This window comes from Centroberyx affinis, unplaced genomic scaffold (assembly GCF_046629955.1).
Source record: "Centroberyx affinis isolate AG114_WGS23_722 - 3 ecotype Tasmania unplaced genomic scaffold, CSIRO-AGI_Caff_v1 ptg001770l_1, whole genome shotgun sequence".
NCBI classification, from domain to species: domain Eukaryota; kingdom Metazoa; phylum Chordata; class Actinopteri; order Beryciformes; family Berycidae; genus Centroberyx; species Centroberyx affinis.
Genome location: NW_027280165.1, coordinates 5,067 through 23,858, shown reverse-complemented (window position 1 = coordinate 23,858; position 18,792 = coordinate 5,067). Strand labels below are relative to the sequence as shown.

At 45.8% G+C, this 18,792-nt stretch overlaps 1 protein-coding gene across 1 annotated transcript in view; it reads left to right on the top strand.

Annotated features, from left to right (window-relative positions):
- Positions 1 to 6,486, top strand: part of ldlrad3 (low density lipoprotein receptor class A domain containing 3) — a 66,958-nt gene extending 60,472 nt beyond the window's left edge. Inside the window, exons 5-6 of the mRNA XM_071529151.1 lie at positions 2,951 to 3,356; positions 3,942 to 6,486. Of these exons, the coding sequence (XP_071385252.1) occupies positions 2,951 to 3,356; positions 3,942 to 4,152 (617 nt within the window). The 3' untranslated portion in view covers positions 4,153 to 6,486. The remainder of the gene's footprint in view (positions 1 to 2,950; positions 3,357 to 3,941) is intronic.
- Positions 6,487 to 18,792: the final 12,306 nt, after the last annotated feature.

Here is an 18,792-nt window from a genome sequence, read left to right as displayed (position 1 = left end):
CCCCAAACCTCCAGATGGGGAAGGTTTATGAGCACTGGGAGTGTAGAGGCATCATCAGGAGAGCTGCAAAGAGAGGTTATTAATGTGGGACATGGGTGTGTGTGTGTGTATGCGTGTGCAGGTGTGCATTTATACAGGTATTGGCGTGTGAATACGACTATCCCCCTTGGCATCAAAAATACCCATGGAATATTGCCCGGCGGCAGCATTGCGGGACCCTCCTCAGATAGGAGAATAAGACCTATCCTTGTGCGGGATGATAACACCTTCCTTTGTGTGAGAGCTACGGCTAACAGCACAAAATGAGCTAAGACACAGTAAGCAGAGCTCAATCACACACACAGCAGGGGGCATAGACAAGCAGGACCTCTCCTCTGACAGAAAAGGAGCCAGCTTCAGTCTCTTTCTCTTTTTTTTTTCACCCCCCCTCTCTTTTCATCTCCTGTGTGATTTGAAACAGCCTTTCAGGCCTCTATCGCTAATGTACCGAACAGCCTCCCATTGTTAATGTTACGGCATTATGAGTTCCTTTTGTGTGTGTTTCTCCCCACTCCCAGAAGAGCGCACTGAAACCTGACAGGCAGGATAGGGTGGCAGCGGTGGGATCTCTTTATTTGTGTTTTTTTTACTGAGGTAATTATGGAAATAATTCCTCTTTGTTTTGGCCTTTCTCTACTGAGAGGCCAGTTCATAATTAATTGGTAGCGTGAAGGACCGGCCAATTTTAAATCACAAGGGAGGGGTCGAGGGGGCTTGTTTTATTGGCTGGTGCCTGGTTGGGGCAGCGGACGGGTGGAGCATCTGAATTAGATTAGATTTAATTAAGGCATGGGGCCCCTGACTACCCACTGGTACGTAAACAGGCTGTATGCCAGGGTGGTTGTTGTTGGGAATTCAACAGTATGTGTGTGCACGTGTACACACACACACATACACTCACTAAAATCACTGCTGAAGACTCCCCCTGGCCTTCAAGGTCAGGTAGACAGAGGAAACATGCAGCATGACGTCTGGAAGAGAGAGAAACAACCTCAAAATCCCCCTCCACCTCCCACCCCCCTCGCTGATTAGTCTACCATTTGTGTGTGTGTGTGTGTACAATCTGCAACACAAATACACTCACAAATACTGAGCACATGCTTTGAGGGTCTCATGAACCCCTTGCGCCTTCCACGCTGTGATCTCCATGAGAGCAGGACTTGCATTCCAGTACACATATATTCATACTTAATCTAGCTGTAAGCTCAAAGATGGAGTTTCCTTTCACAGGCTTTTTAATAGGTGTGCTTATGGGGATCTGACCTATAGCTCACTGTGACAGGGTCACACTGGTTGACTTCATACGAAGCTGTGCACGTTTCGTACGATTCTCCGGGGCCCTGTAGCTGCAGCATGTACATGTGGGGGAAATCTCCACCCTGAGCTAAACAGAATATCCCCCAAGAGCCTGTAAGTCTGTGTAAGCCTGGAATACTTCTAACAGCTCCAAAAAAGACTCGCCTTGCTCGCCTCGCTTTGTGGTTTCAGGGGATCTCATCCTTGCAGATGGAAGCATTTTGGGGCTATTGATTTAACCTCAAGATATCTCATGATGACTATTTTCTGGCAAGCTTTGTGGATAATATTCCTAACTGTTTGCGTGATTGTTAGTGGACAGAGATTCTCTTCAAGGGTATATTAAGTATTAATACTGCCCTATAGCGTATGCAATAGTACACACCGAGCTGAGCATTAACACCCTGATAGAACACTAAGGTATCCAAATGAATGTTTTGAACTTTTTATGAGGCGCACACAGTTTTGATGTATACAGCACCCTCAGGCATTAGTGTAATTTGAACTGAAGCTGCGACAGTAAAATACTTTATATTGCTCCTGGTCTTACTTCCTCACTGGAACCATGCTACAGCTCTGTGGTAAATGGGATTCCTTCCGTTCTCCCCCTCTCTGCCTTAGTGCAACAGTACTGTCTGCCGGTAAGCAGCCGAAACACCATTTATGTGAGCCTCACCCCGAAGCGGCTGATTGAAATTCTCGCACTGTACTGTAATATCAGTCAGCGGAAATGCTTAAGTGCTATTCCCTCATCCCATCTGGAATAATAAGATGCGGCGCTCCCTGGCATTACAGGACTCCCTCTACTCATTTCGAGCACCGGGTCGGTTGTTCTGCATTCCTCGCTGTCTGCCGCAGCTCTCATTCTGAACATTAGCTTTCCTGGACTCCTGAGCACCCCCCCCCTCAAACGTGGTAATCTGAGATGGTGAGATGGCCCCTAGTGTTTCTCTACCTTCTCTCATCTTCAACGGGACAGCAAGCATCTCAACTATCCTTTTTTATCTAAAACCGCTCTAAGCTGTTTTGCCCCCCCGCAAAGAACTATTTAGTCTCTCTCTCTTTGTGTCTCTTTCTTTGTCTCGATCTCTCTATTTCTCTGTCTTTCTTCCCAGTAAAGAGCTGGGCTTCTTAGGCAGTGGCAGGATACTTTTGAAAGCGACTGTGCATCTGGGGCTCAGCAGTGGCCTGTACACATTACATGATGCTCCTTTTTGTTCTGCTCGTCTCAGAGAGCTCTTGGGTAAAGTCTGACTGCTGTTATGCTTATTATCTACCACTCTCATCTCCAAGAGAGGCTGCCTCTATTGAATCACACAGAATACATTTCAAAATGAACCTGAAAATAATTTAGTACTTGATATTCATGCCCATCTCCTTGACTCTCTCCTCCATTCTCCTGTCTTTCCGTCCCTACCGCTCATCCTCCCATTTTCCCCAACCTGTTATTGTCTCATCCATCCTCAAATTGCTCCCTCCCTCCTCCTCTCCATCCCTCTCCATTCCCCTCTGTGTCTCCATCCTGACTACTCATCCTCCCTTTTCCCCAACCTCCCACATCCTTCATCCCTTCATCCCTCCTCAACTTGCTCTTTTGCTCCCTCTCTCCCCACAGAAGCTCCTGGGCAGGACTTTGTGACGCTGGACTACCGTCTGCGGTACTACCCCAGCATCACCTACGCCGTCATCGGCAGCGCTGTCATCTTCGTCCTGGTGGTGGCATTGTTGGCCCTGGTGCTCCATCACCAGAGGAAGCGGAGCGTTCTGCTGCCCCGAGGCGTGAGAGGGGGCTCCCATCACCACCACCACCACCACCAGCCTCTGCTGCTGTCCCGCCTGGTGATCTTGGACCGGGGCCACGTGCATCCTGGAGGCCCGGGCCTCTCCCCCAGCTCGCCCACCACGGCGGCCCAGTACAGCTCCACTCCCCCGGGGCTGCAGCTGCTGTCCAGGGCCCTGTATCCCTCTGGGCTCTCCATGGACTCACCTCCATCATACTCACAGGCCGTTCTGGATGTCAGGTAAGAAAGAAAGGAAAGGATGATGATTGCAACAGCTGTATAAAGATTTATAAGCTAAACCTAAAGCTAAAACCTACAGCAGAACAGTGACTGCAAAAGCTGGCTCTCCAGCAAAATGTAGAAAAGTATCATCTAATTTAATGTCTAATTATAGTACAAGGTAATCAAATTTTAATTTCATTTACTTGTTAGCTCAACTGGCCTCATACCTCAGTTCATACAGTCTTGCTTTTACAAATTCTGATCATGAATTGCTTTTAAGAAGAAAAATAAAGAAGCATAAAGAACATTTGCTAAAACGACCTGATGAGATATTGTTTGTAGAGAATGGTATTCTGACTTCACCTTCTCTGCTGTTATTACCCTAGCGCTTGGCAATAATATGCGCATGCTGTGTTAAATCACTTCTGAAATTGTACCATTTTCTCAGATGGGGGTTCCAGGCCTGAAATATTGTTAGATTGGGGGTCCTGGGGTAAAAAAAAGCATATCTCTTTTACAGGCCTTATGAAATAGCCTGTGACCCTGACCAGCATATTCCTCATACTTTGTTACACATTATACATACTTTCTTTTGTCCCCTAGTCGGCCTCCCTGGTTCGATCTCCCTCCTCCTCCGTACCTCCCAGACGGGGAGCTTCCATCAGAGGGAGAGCTGCCGCGGTACGAGGCCCAGCATGACCCTAACCCTTCCAGCCACCCTACGACACACGCCTCTGCACCTCCCACACCCAGAACTGTGGCCTCAGGCGCCCGGTCTAGTCCGAGCTCCAGAGAAGAGTCAGACCAGCTGTAGTCACTCTCTTGTAGACTTGTTTGTAGATAGGACCTAGAGACTTCTGGACTGAAGGACCAGCCTGCAGGGCCGCTGGAGGCCACAGAGAGGCTGCTCTCCCTGGAGAAGGCCCAGAGCGCTGACCTGCTGCGGGGAATCAACAGAGATTAAGAAACTCGCTGCCTACACTATTGGCTCACTGAAGCACTGGACTGAGACAAACTCATCCTGCTAAACTGCCCTTGTATGCTGGCGCCCTCTGCTGGTGCTGTAGCTGCACTACACCTGAACCCATCACGTTCACATCACACAGTCATTCATCATCAGTTCATTTCATCTGCACAAATACTGTGTACAGTCATTAAAAAAGTCTGGACAGTGACCAGAAGCTGTGTCCAAAGAAGTAGGAATGTTGAGTTAAAACTGCCATTACTGAACATATCAGTGTGTCACCAACAACTTTGCAGCGCCCTAAATGATCATTGTGCGTGTTGTGAAAACCCAATAATGCAGTCATTATTCTCCTTTGTGTAACGTACTTCGGAAGCACTTGGAGAGCTGAGTCATAGACGTACAGCATTTCTTAATATCTCTTACGATATTTCAAATTTCACTTATCTAGAACATTATGTTCCATGATTAGGATCATAACAGATTTAGCTCTAACAGATTTTCTCTGTCTGAAAATGATGAAATAGCTAAATGCAAAATCATTGCTGTTCAAAATAAATTACTGCTACATTTGACCTATTTAGAGGATTGTAGCAATAACATGCTGGTGCCTTGTTCTTACGGAAGTTGGTACACTACACTTTTAAAAATAATTTAAAATGAACTAAAACTGTCGCAATCCCATAGTCTGCTAACAAGCATGTACAGTAAGATGTCTCATAATGCTTCTGAGAGTTATACAGAAACACATGCAGTGTCATTAAAACACCAGTGATATACTAGAGCAGCTCAATCAGTGATACTCATCAATCAGAATTTGTATTTTCAGTGTTCATGCAAAAAAAAGATTAATTATGTGGTTAGTCATGAGAATTAACATTAAATAATGTCTTTTGTAGTACTTAAAACTGAACCAATGTTAGAGAAGTGTTCTCCCTGAGTTGCTTAGACAGATTTAATAAGGTTTTTCCAGAAGATCAGCAGAGGTTCTTGTGTGTTTTTCACAATATTACTTGTAACACCTTGTCCCTTGTCAGTGGATGTTGAGAAACTCATAGAAGTTCCAGTTAAACCCCCTATAATATGTGAAGAGGACCACTGATTTCATAGAATGATGCTGAGCATAATGGTGTTGTTGTTAAAGATCATATATTTATCCAGTGAGTTTTAGAAGTCATTCCTGTGAGGAAAGAACCACCTCTTTTGGCAAACTTATCTTTGTTTATATTGCCTATCTTTCATAAGACCAACAATGTTTTCATGTAAAGAGAAAAAGGATTACAAATAATTTCTGTGGAGGCCCCATTCTGTCTCTGTTAGTGCCTTTGTGATATATTTCTGGGCCCATATATATAAAGCCTCTAAGAAAAGCACTGATCTGGGATCAAGAGTCACACAACCACATAAAATCCTGTCTTAGATCAGATTGCTCAAGTCCATCTTGAGATATTTAATGTACATAATTACGCCCAGATGTTCTCATAAAGCGTTTGTCCTCTGTGTTTCATTCAGGAAATACATCCACAGTAGTATTATTCAATGACGGATGGAAACCCTATCTGAAGGATCTGTGTTTAGAGATGTACTGTTGTTTTTCTGTCCTTACCATTTCATTCATTTCAAAGTGGTTCATTCGATATTGTACATAGGGGATAGGGAAAGTCAAGAAATTTATTTAAAAGTAGCATAAACTATGAATATTTAGAGTTGAAACTGAGAAAAGAATGTGTAACAGTGAAATGTAGTGCTTTGCATCTTACCTCTTTGTTTGTACTAGTGCCAGCAGTAAGAATGCAGGCACAAGAAAAGAAAAAAAAAATCACGCCAAAGATAATCATTATTAAAGAACCTTTTCCCAAGGATATACTCTTACCTTCCAAAGCAATGACAATTATGCGTCTCAACAGTTTGTGCCTATGTTATAATGTGCAAACGTTTATCGAATAAAGCAGAGAATTCATGTTAATTGCTCTATAACTGGAAAAGGATTCTCAGGACAAAATTTATACCAGTCTTGTCTGTTCTGTTGTTCATTTTTTTGGTTTAGTTTCTGTTTGTGATGACAGTTTAAAGGTCTGTTTAAAATACTATTTCTTATTTCTGATCGGTTCTGATAAGGCCAGCTGTTTTATGAGTCTTTTGGTTTTTACCTGTTTGTGACCTTGCCCACTTCGATCTATTTTTATCCTCTGTATTCTGTACATTGAAAGTAATATAAAAATCTGATTCAAATATGTGCGTTTGTCTTCCTGAAGATCTACAAATACTACATTTTATCAGTAAATTGAATGGATTTTCACGCCTATTTGTTAAAGATTTTACCTCATTTGAGAATATATTTGCTGTCTGTCTCTACTGTAGGTGTCAATATCATACATCTCCTGGTGTTAACTTATACTAGCCACTAGTATAATGCACCCAAATTCCTTGTTTTTATTTCTCACCCCTTTGCCAGCGGGACAGAGCCTTCCAGTAGTTCTACATTTCCACCAGTAGATGTCACCCTATCCCCATAATGGTCTAGGCTCAGAGCAGGAATGGTCAGTTAACAAAAATGAGGATCTTAATTTCTATCCCGCTATTATTGCTTTAATATTAGATGTTCACTGACATGCTGTGTCACTCAAAATAGTCACTTTTCCCCTTTGGTATCTTCAAGCCTGCTCTATTCAGAATTCAAATTTAGAATTGTTAACATATTCAGGCTTGAATCTGCAACTTGTATTCATGGCAACTATCTGCATCTCATATCACAACTGGTTTTGTGAATGAATGAATATATGTGTGTGTTATCTCACCCGTAGCCCCCCCACCCCCCATTTTCATTGTAATGTCCCCCCAAAACCCTGCATCTCATCTTGCCCTTCCACCCCAATATCCCCATCACATTATGATACATCAGATAACACTTGATAGCATCTCTGACAGCGCACACCCATCCCCTCTCTTGCCCTCCCCCATCACTCTACCTGTCCCGCACTTTCTATGCCCCTTTATCCCAATTCTACTCATACACTCGTCTTTTATCTTCCTCTCCTCGCACATCTCTCATTTTCACTCCCTTCGCCTCTCTTCACTCCATGTTACCAGCTTTTCTTTCACCGCTCCCTCTCCTTCCCCTCTTCTTAAACTCTGGATGCTGGAGGCCCCTGTTTGCTTAGCCCCGGCCCCTTAACTACACAGGCTTTAATTAAAAGCCTGCACGCTTTGCATCACCGGGCACTCCTCCGTTTTCTGTCTGTCCCGTCTCTCACTGTTTGAGGCTCTTAATCTTTTTGATCAGAACGTCAATGCACGATGGACAGCTGGTGAGGTGAGAGGGAAGAGAGAATTTCTGAGAAGGGGACAGAGGTGTTGTATTGCTCAGACACACCACATATGTAATATACATACAATACAAATGTAGGAACCTAGTGTGGCCCGGGATCAGAGGATGTTGACCTTCAGTTATGCCCCAAAGGAGATGAAACTAAGCCCATAACTCTTAATTTAATGGACGCTCACAAAGCCATGATGATGAGAGTGGTAGGCATAGTGATCATGATGATGCAAATGATGATGATAAAGAGATAGAGAAGTAATAATAGCGGTAGCTGAGTTAGCTGTCATGGTAGTAGTGAAAATAGTGGTGATGTTAACGCTGATGTGGATGTGGATGTGGATCATTGTTTAACACAGACACGGTGGCGATTTTCCAAGGTGGCAGAGGATAGAGCAAAGAGACTAGGTTTTACTCTCTTGGGGGTCATTTGTTTTGCATTACCGCCGCCCTTAGCTATTGGATACAGTACAAGTGTGATGAAGCTGGCTAATGTCCCACTGACAGTGGGGGACTTAATACCTTCAACTAGTGCAGAATGGGACTCTTGAGGTTATATCTAATTTGCTCACGCAGCCTCTTGTAATATCACTGCGCTGAAAAATGTAGAGAAATAAAGCTCAAGTAGGGATATAAAACATTATCTCATTATATATAGCCACATAAGTATTCACTCTCACTATTCACTTGTTATCCTCTGCTGTCACTCATGCAGCTCTCTCACAAGGCCACTCGCACTCACACACACGCACACACACACACACATGCACTCAGACTTGGCTGTTGTGCCATAGCTCCAGTGAACTGGAGATAAGACCCAGTGTTTTCACATGTAAATGGTGTGAGTGTGGAGGGGAAGGAGGGCGTATTGTTAGCATGGAGCAGCTCTGAGGGGCTCTGAGGAGCTCTGCTGAGGGCTTGGCCAGCGCGGCCCTTATCAGATGAAGAGCAGGCCTCCGAGAGAAGGAGGGGTCCGCGAGGGGCGAGGGGTGGGCAGGATTGAGGGGGCCAACAGGAGAATAGAACAGCTGGCGGAGTCACGCGTGCAACCCCAAAAACACACAGAGCCCAGACGCGCTGAGCACGGTGGGAATCTCCTCGCCTAAGACATCCACAAACACACAGCCTCTTGTGTTATTATCAGCCACCGGCCAGCAAGTCTGAGCACACAATCACACACAGCAGCAGCAGCACGCAATCCCAAAATTTTCACACAATCCTGGACACACACACACACACACACACACACACACACACACACACACAAACACAATCATTGAGAATAAGCAAAAACCAGACAATCAGACACATTCACAAATAAATAAACAAAGAATACACATTTCCATGCAGGCGTGTTCACCCATCATTAGGCTCACACACACACACACACACACACATACACACACACACACACACACAGAAACAGAAAGACTATGGATCACCCCAGTAGATAGAACACCCAGATAGCTAAATCGCAGTCAACAATTCAGGCATTTTCAGAGATTGACTAGTTTCAGAGAATCGGTAAACAAGCCAGTATTTCAACTACCACCTGGTTTCAACATCCATGTCTTGCTCCTGTTCATAGTTTTTTACATTAATCCCAATATGGGACAGGCTCTGATACATGCATTTGTCTTGTCTTTGAGATTCGGGCCAGATTCTAAGGAAACTAATGCAGCTGATTCTGTCTGTGTCCTGACTAAAAACACCGGGCAAGTTTGTTCTGGAAAACCCAAGTCAGCGGATGTCACAGTCTGCTAACCGATAAAGGACCAATCCTTAATTTCAAAAGGCCAGCCCACCGCACTGCTTTGATGAACTGAAGGAAGGGCTTAACTCATGAGCCATGAGCTTAAATTTCGCAATGCCACTTACACTACGTTGAATCTCACTGATCGGACAAAAATGCAACCTATGAAAAACATCACACATCAAATTCACATCAAAAAAACAAACATGTCATTATAGCAGCCAGCATACCGATAGAAACTAAGATTCCTCTCATGTATATGCATGTATGCGTGCATAAGTCAGACCAGCATTAGCAGCTGAAACAGTAACACTTCCCTGCTTAAGAATAGACTGGGGCGCTGGCTCTTGTCCCTTCCATTCAGGCCAGTGTTAAACACACAGACTAGCATGCTAATGGGTAATCCCCCAGGACCAGCCACCTTTGTCCCAGCCCTAAGAGGATGTCTCTCTCTGGGCACTGGGTGACAGCCACCAGCCTGCCTGCTACTGGACAACCAGTGGGTTGCCAGATACTGATCTCAGTCCTCCAGTGGGATGCCAGCAGGTTGCCAGGTCCTGATGGGTATCTGATGGGCGGAAGATTGGCGTTTGGTCTGATTTCTTTCTTGTCTTTTTTCCTGTCCTTGACGCACCGGGAAGAGGTTTTGCTATCAGTCTCAGTGAGAGGAAAGTGAAAGTGTGATGTAGGGGGGCTCTGTCATGCAGCAGGTGATCTGTGTGCATCAACAATGCCCTCCAGCTGGTCTGATAGACTACAGTAGGGGTGGTATGAGGTTGCTACTTTCACTCTTTGTCTGGAGGCCCCATCCAGTGACCTCACCAACAATTTGAAGCATTTCAAACAAGCTTTGAAAACAAATGATTTCTTTACAAGGTGAAATAGTAGTAACGACTGATCACTGCAAAGGTGAAACACATTTCAGTTGGAATTCACTGTTGAATGATGAGAAATACTGATGAATTTCAATGGTGCGGGGAAGTTGAATGAGTGTTCCTCAGGTTTGATTTTGATGGGAGAAACTGTAAAAAGGTGGTCCTGGGGTGATGGCCACTTGTTAGTGTATCCCTGCGGATTAGGACATTCCACATTGCAAGGTGGATGGTGGGAGAGAGGAAGAAGCCGAGAAGAAGCTAGTCATTGATTTGCAGAGAGGGCATTCCACAGTGCAAGGTGCAGTAAGCAGGGCAGCGGAGGAGGTCGATCTCTTGGGAATAGCAGTATTCCTATCCCTTCTGACTTGATGAAATAAACAGGAGGATGCAGATAACATGAGAAACAAAGAGAGGGGGCAGGGACAAGCTGCAGGATGGGACAAGCTGCAGGATGGATGACAGCATCATGTAGTGCGTGTGTGGTATCATATGTCGGTGGCAGTAGGAAAGCAATATGATGATTATTTTAAACAATTTATCCAGCCCTGGTTCTATACTGTCTATGATGAAATATTGTGGCCTCATCCCAACTCTGTACCCTCATCTGTCTTTTCACCCCCAGAGGACTGAGCCCCACATACAGTAGCACCCAGGATTCACACACATGCATATACTGTATATGCACGCACATACACACACACACACACACACACACGCACACCCGCGCACATACACGTGCACACACACACACATACACAGATTCAGCACTACAACTGACTAGCCTCACCTCTCTCCCCATTAATAATATCTAGCTTCACTATGTTATCATCTTTCAGATTTATGTATGTGTGCAAAGTTTTCATAATACTAATTGACATATTGTGAACATTGTGTCATCGACATTGAAGTGTGTTGTTTAATGTGTAGAACTGCTAGCTGTTGAAAAATATATATATGGCCGGTTTTTTAGATCTTAGATCAACTTCTCAACATTTTCACAATATTCTTGCAATAGTGGCCAATATTCATTAGGCTGAGAGCAGATCTGCTTGAGGTGGATTTTTCTTGCAGATTCATCAGGGGAGCTGGATCCCCCACGATGCTCAAAGGCGATTCTTTTCCACCAATTCCCCACCCTCAGCAACATCCCTCCTCACACACACACACTTCCTCATCCATACGCATATACCCTCACCTCCTCCAATCCCACCATGCCTCACACACTCCTTTGCCCCCAACGCTTGCCCCCAACGCTTGCCCCCCCCCCACCCCCACCCCCCCTCATCCACACTCTCTCAAACTGAAACACAAACGCACACACCACACACACACACACACACATAAACCATACATAAACCATATCCCCCCCACCCCAGTCCCAGTCCGCCCACCACCCAGGGCCACCCCATGCCTCGCACGTTCCTCTCAGACAGGGAGCACGACACTGGGCCTGCTCCATCCCCGTCCTCCCTGCCCCCCCCATCAACCCACCTCCCTACACTCCACCCCCCAGCCCGTCCAAGCCCCCCAGTTCCATCCATCATATCAGCCCCCCGGCCTCCATCACAGCCTCCACAAAGGCAGCCAGCCCAAAGAAAAGAAAAGCCAAAAAAAAAAAAAGGGGAGAAGAATACGGCCGCTACCATGCAGAACAGTGCTGGCCTGAGGACCGTCTTTTGTCCCGTGCCCTGCCTCTCCTCGCCTGGTCTCTCCCGCAAACACACCCTCTCCTCCAAGGGAACAACGGGCCAGGGGCTTGGGGGATGGAACTGGGGTGTGGTGCTATCTAAAGCGGTATAGTTTGGCCCCTTCTGCGGCCCCCTGGTCACCAGCAGACCTAGTGTGTTGGGCTGTCAAAAGGGGCCGCCCTGGCCCTCCCCTTGCGTCCACGGGCACTCCCTCTGGGGGGCAGTAGGGGCCCCCCGACCCCTGGCTCAGGGCCCCACAAACCACGGCTCATCGTGCTCTACTGACCTGACCAGTGGTGTTCAGTAAAGTGGAACAGTAGGCTATAGCTCAGGTGAGGAGAGGGGAGTAAGAGAGAGAAATTTTGGTAGAAGAAAAGAAGGCGAGGTGCGGCTGAATGCACATCTGCAGGGCAGGGAACTATAAGGGAAAAGATGGATAAAGTAGGAGATTTACTCAGGTTGACATCAAAGGCACCTTTGACTTTTGTGTCCGATGGTGATATGTGAACTCAACTGTAATGCTGCTGAATCAGAAAGGATTTTTTTTCTGATAGCATCTACACAATAAAAGAAAGGGGAAAAACCTTTTATAGCAATGTCTTTGTAGTGAATGAAAAGGAGAGATTTTGAGACAAAAAATAAAGAGATGAGCTAAGATCGAGGAGGCAAGTGAATATAGTGAATAGGCAGCATCCATTAAGTGCAAACAAAAGCGGGTGCCTTTCTGTCGATGTTGATGTTCTGTCGCAGGCCGTCGTGCCTTTGTACCGCCGAGGAAGAGAGGGAAGTCCCCGCTTGGTCACGTTCACACCCTCCGCTGATAGAGCACCTCTCACTGCTGGTCATGCCTGTTACAGTCTCCAGCAGCTGCATGGGCACAAATGGAGGTGATATGAGAGAGAGAGAGAGAGAGAGAGAGAGAGCGAGAGAGAGAGAGATAGATGGGACAGAGACAGAAACAGAAACAGAAACAGAGACAGGGAGATGAAGAGAGTAAAAAAGAGAGATGTAAGATGCAATGGAGGGGAGGAACGGATTAAATAAAATACATAAACCACATCTCTACTTTTTCCATTTGCATAAACAAAGAGGAACAGAGTGAAACACAGAAAAGTAAAAACAAAAACAAGCCTGGAACACTTTTCCGCATTACTGGAAAGTAATGCAGAAAAGGTGAGAAGAGGAGGGGAATTAATAATGAGGAGAAAACCCTGGTGCAGGAAAACAAAGCACATGTTGGATTGACCAAACACAGTGTGCTATTTTATGAGACCCAAGAGACTGGTGAGGCAGATAGGGGACTGGTGGGATGAGAGGGGGACGGAGGGGTGGAGAGAGGGAACGGGGTTATATGTGCCACTGCTATTGTTAATCAGGACCAAGCAGAACCATACCCATTAGCCAGCATGAAGAGAGGTGGGGGCCAGCACTTCTTCTATATTCCATCTATTCTATCATTGATAATATTAATAATTAATTGAATGCAATATTTATTCTTTGCAGAGGTTAGATGGAGAGGGAGGAATAGACAATAACTGCAGGACGGAAGAGAAAGAGTACAAAACCAGGCATAATAATACACACAAACACAGACGCACACACACACACGCATACACACACACACACACACATACACACACATCACTCCTCAAACACAGAGCACACCCTAATGGAACCGTGACTGACCACGTTCCAGGCTCTATTCACCAAAAGGAACAATAGTGCTGAGACTGCAAAAAGCCTGGTTGAATGTGTGTTTCTTTCTGTGTGTGTGCAAGCGCAAGCGTGTGTGTGTGTGGGTGTGTGGGTATGTGTGCAAGCGCAAGAGTGTGTGTGTGTGTGTGTGTGTGTGTGTGTGTGTGTGTGTGTGTGTATGTGTAGGCCTGTGTCCGGTCCTTGGGTGCACAGATTGTGATTTTCCCAGGTGAACAGCGCCATACGGAGCCTTGCATCTTCAAGCCCATTAAAGACCATTCTAACCCATTAGAAAGCATTCAGCAGGGTGTGCATTCCCCCAGACTCCGGTGTCAGGGCATGGAGCCGTGCCCAAAGGCCCCGGGGTGGGGACCTATGCTAAACGGGCCGAGGGAACACACCAGAAGGAGCTGATCCTTTTTCTTCAATGAGCAGTGGTTGTTGTGTGGACGAATGGGGGGGGGGGTCGTGACAGCTTGTTGAGTTCCCTTAGTGGAAGAATTCAAAAATGGGTAGTAACTGTTGAATAATCTTTTGTTTCCAAAAGAAAATCTGAAAATTGGAGTTGGAGTAACTGCCAAAAGAAAAGAAAAAGGAGAAGATTCTAGAATACAATCAGTTTCAGAATTTTAATAATGTGGCTTTTAATTGCAAGCTAAATCTAAATGCTTAGATGAATAGAATATGATATAATGCTGTGATGATTGTCATGACAGATCAGCAAAGTGAAAGCACTAGTCCCCCTTGTGGAGACAAGCCAGATCCTCAAGCATCAGCCGAGCTATTGATTCCGCTGACTATAGAGCTGGACCGTGGACCAGTGCAATGCCATTCAGCACTGAGCGTTGCTAGGTAGAGTGCACTAGCCCATGGTGTGTGTGTGTGTGTGTGTGTGTGTGTGTGTGTGTGGGTGTGTGTGTGTGTGTGAGAGAGAGAGAGAGAGAGAGAGAGAGAGAGAGAGAGAGAGAGAGGGTGCAGCATCCAGCCCTGATGGTTATAAATGAGAAGTCATGTCAGCCTAGGGACCCCAGGCCATCTGTGATACTCACAGATGATCTCATAGTGCACGCGCACACACACACACACACACACACACACACACACACACACACACACACACATAAAAACATAAGTGGAAGCGCTCCAGAAGCCTAAATGCTAATTTGAGTAAAATACTGACAAATTTCTTTACTGTCTGTCTGCACTTTCAATGACTCTTACAACCTATTTTCTAATATTAGCGTCTCTTTTTTAGGTTAAACTCAACTAGTAGCCATTAGCAGAAAGGAGAGACAAAGACAGAGCCAGAGGAATTGGGTACTGAGAGAAAATGGGTTTATATAGCCATACATGGCTCACTTCAAACAGGAGACTGCAAAGGAATGTGGGGAAAAGGAGGCAAGCTTTAGCGGCGTAATGTTTCACTGATAACAAGCTCAAATTTACTGCTGAGTAAGATGTTCTGTAGGATACAGAGGATAGGCCCAAACTTTTTCTAGGTCTCCCAAAAAACATGATCTATGTTCTCTTTAAGTCAATTAATCAGATGGCTTGCCACCCAGTTCCCTCCGGTAAGGAGAGCAGGAATAGGCAGAGCTTCTTCTCAGGGTGAGGGCTAGGGAAAGGAGAGTCAAATATTTATAGAGCTACACACCAGGATTCATTTCTCTCTTGTGACACTCACTAACTCCTGCTTCAGCGAATAGCCTTTTGGCAGCCATTGCTAGGTAGATAAATAGCTGGGTGTCCAATCAGATCTGAATTTATTTTAGCTCTTCCAGAAGTCAAATATAAACATCAACCGTCCCATATAAGAGAGCAAATCATGCATCATGCCCGGAGGAGAGAAATTAAAAGTCAAAGTGACCTTTTGTGGAGTCACCTGAGAATGCCGGCCGGAGGAGGAATGCTGCCATTTCCTCCAAACTACAGTACGGCGGTTAAAGGGAAAAGCCAGTTGCTGGGGGAACTTGCGGCGGTATGTTTTGGTGAAGGCCGAGACAAAGCAACACGTGACAGACGTGCCGTCCCCCTACAGCTGTGACCTGTCTCCCACCCTGGAGAGGGGAGGGAGAACAGGAAAGGAGAAGAGATGGATGAAAATAGGGAAGAGGGATAGACGAGAGTGGAAGAAAGGAGAAGAGGAGACTGGAGCGGATAAGACAATAGAGGAAAAAAGATGATGACAAGAAACAAAGCAAGAGAGAGAAATCAGATTGAGCGACACATATGTCTGCGGCAATACGTTTCCCCACCAGCTCCATCACTCCTGCCCTCCACTACTACTATCCCTCCCCAGAAAGAGGAAACAAAGAGGTCGTAAAATAGCACAAAGTTGTAAAAGACAAAGACATATAAAGGAGCGGCTTCACACAAAAAGCTGCTGTAACTGTGAGGGGTCAAAGCAGCAGGGCATCGAACTCTTGACCTCCCTGTTGACCGGGAGCTGCTACCCAATTAAAACAATACACTCATAATCTCCGCGCGCGCGCGTGTGTGTGTGCGCGCATGTGCATGTCCGCCTGTCCTCCTGTGCCTGTGGATTGAGATACCTCCTGGTAGGCGTCTTGTAAAGAGTTCCCTTTTCATCTGCACTCATGTCTCCCATCCTCCCTCCTCCTCCTCCCCGCCTATCCTGCATCTCAGACCCTCTCCAAGTTGAACTCGAGTGGGTTGCCTCCCTCCAACAAAAGACATCTTCTTCTCATCCTCCTCCAAGGAGACAGAAGGACGGATGAGGAGATAGACGAGTATCAACTCATGCCTTTAATCCAGCCGGGCCGGGTAGAGAGAGAGACTCTCCAGTGAAGAGGTGGGAAATCCACTGATCAGGGGCTTAAGACACAAGCTCTACAATAGACCTGCAGCTCTCTTTAGGGTCGTCGCAGCAGGATAGGACACCAATCTCTGTCTGTGCATTGTGGAGCACACACACACACATGCTGCAGCCTCACACCATACTTCTGTTCAAAACAAAAATCCACATCATGCAGAACAAATTTTAACAAAGAAACACTGCCTACGTGGTGCAAAGTTCAGACAAAAATTCACTCACAGATACACACACACACACATAGAGTGCAATTCATGGATAATATTGCTCTTCTTATTGCACCCAGACATGGTGAAAATAAATTATGTATACTATGTATACTACGTATAATTATGTGCTCTTTGTAAACCTGACTGTTATGTTGAGTGTGCGCATGAGCTGCAAATTGCGTCTGTGAGCGCGTGCACATGTGTATCAGTATGAGCATGCGTGCGTGTGTGTGTGTGTCATTGTGTGTCCATGTGTATGTGTGTAAGACGGTGAGTGTGTGCCTGCATTCAGCATCTCCCTGCAGCTAATGAGTGGCGGCCCACCTCTCCAGCAGGCCTGGCAGTCCTTGGCGATGGGGCTGGAGCTGGCTGTTTTCTCATGGTAATCACACACTTTGTCCTGGGGTGGATAATCCTGCGCTGGCTTTGTCTGGGCCCCGGAGGAGAGCCCCACAAGGTCGACCCCGCTTCACAGAGAGCCACAAAGACCCAAATGCAGTAGCAGCACCCCACTCCAGGCCTGCGCTCCTCATACACACACGCAGACACGGACCAATGTGTACATGCTTGCACACAAACGCACGCACACCCACCAGCACGCACTCATTAGTTATTCTCAGTTTCAACAGTGAGGCCTGGAGTCATTAAGACTGACTGCTCGCGCAAAAAACACAAACACACATAGACATGCATGCATGCACACACCTACACACACATGCAAGCACAAGCATTATGACTCAACTAAAAAAGTATATTTTTTTATGCATTTGCAACAGTTTCATTAGCCAAGAATTACTTGACTATTGCAAGACAGCTAATGTCGGCCTCACTTCTGCTGCACAATTAAACCACACTCTCCTATAGGACATATGTAAATAAATGGGGCATGGGAAATAAATATACTCTAAAAGAGCATTCTCAGTACTGTCTAATACAAGGGCCGTATACACTCACCGAGCACTTTATTAGGAAAGTATTGGGTAGGTATCAGCTTTCAGCTCAGTGTCAACCAGCTACCAAAGTGCCATCCGCCTCAAGGTTCGACATGTTGCATTCTGAGATGCTTTTCTGCTCACCACAGTTGTAAAGAGGTTATCTGAGTTACTGTCGCCTTTCTGTCAGCTAGAACCAGTCTGGCCATTCTCCTCTGACCTCTCTCATCAACAAGGCGTTTCCGTCCGCAGAACTGCCACTCACTGGATGTTTTGGGTTTTTTTTCGCACCATTCTGTGTAAACTCTAGAGACTGTTGTGTGTGAAAATCCCAGGAGATCAGCAGTTTCAGAAATACTCAAACCAGCCCGTCTGGCACCAACAACCATGGCACGGTCAAAGTCACAGAGATCACATTTTTTCCCCATTCTGATGTTTGATGTGAACATTAACTGAAGCTGCTGATCTGTATCTGCACGATCTTATGCATTGCACTGCTGCCACATGATTGGCCAAATGGATAATTGCATGAATAAGCAGGTGTACAGTGCTCGGTGAGTGTATATGCATAGAGACTCCTGGTTCCTCCAAAAAAAAAAAAATTAAATCAAAGCCCAAAAAAATTAATCAAAAGCCAAATGTGATCACATCCCACATTAAAACAAATCCTCTGTGATCAAAACTCATTTTTGCAGTGCTTGGAAGCGTTCCACTCCCTATAACTCTGGTGTGTATAAATAGGCCGTATTGCTGGAATGGGTAGTTATATGCTCAGGGCTTGGCTTGGCGTCAGGGAGGATCAGCTCAGTTGTATACCTGGAGGGGCAGAGTGAGAAGATGAGGGCTAGAGCAAAGGAGAGGGGAAGACAGGCTGCTACAGGTCTCTCCTCCGCTCCCTCTACTCCCTAATCATTAATGAGCAGGCCTGGGAGGAACAGGGCTAACAGTGCATGGACCGCTACCTTGTTACTCTCACTTACACCAGCGGTCAGAGAATTTGGCATAAGGCCAGAGACAGTTGCATGTAGAGCTGAATAGCAATTGGAATCTGCTGGTCTACACCCGATTTTCCACAATGACCACAGCACCAACTCTCTACACTATCCATTAGCTTTCTAGATAAAAAAAAATAATAATAATAATCTCGTCACTATGGTGCTTTAGTAAAATCCAGCCCAGGATATAG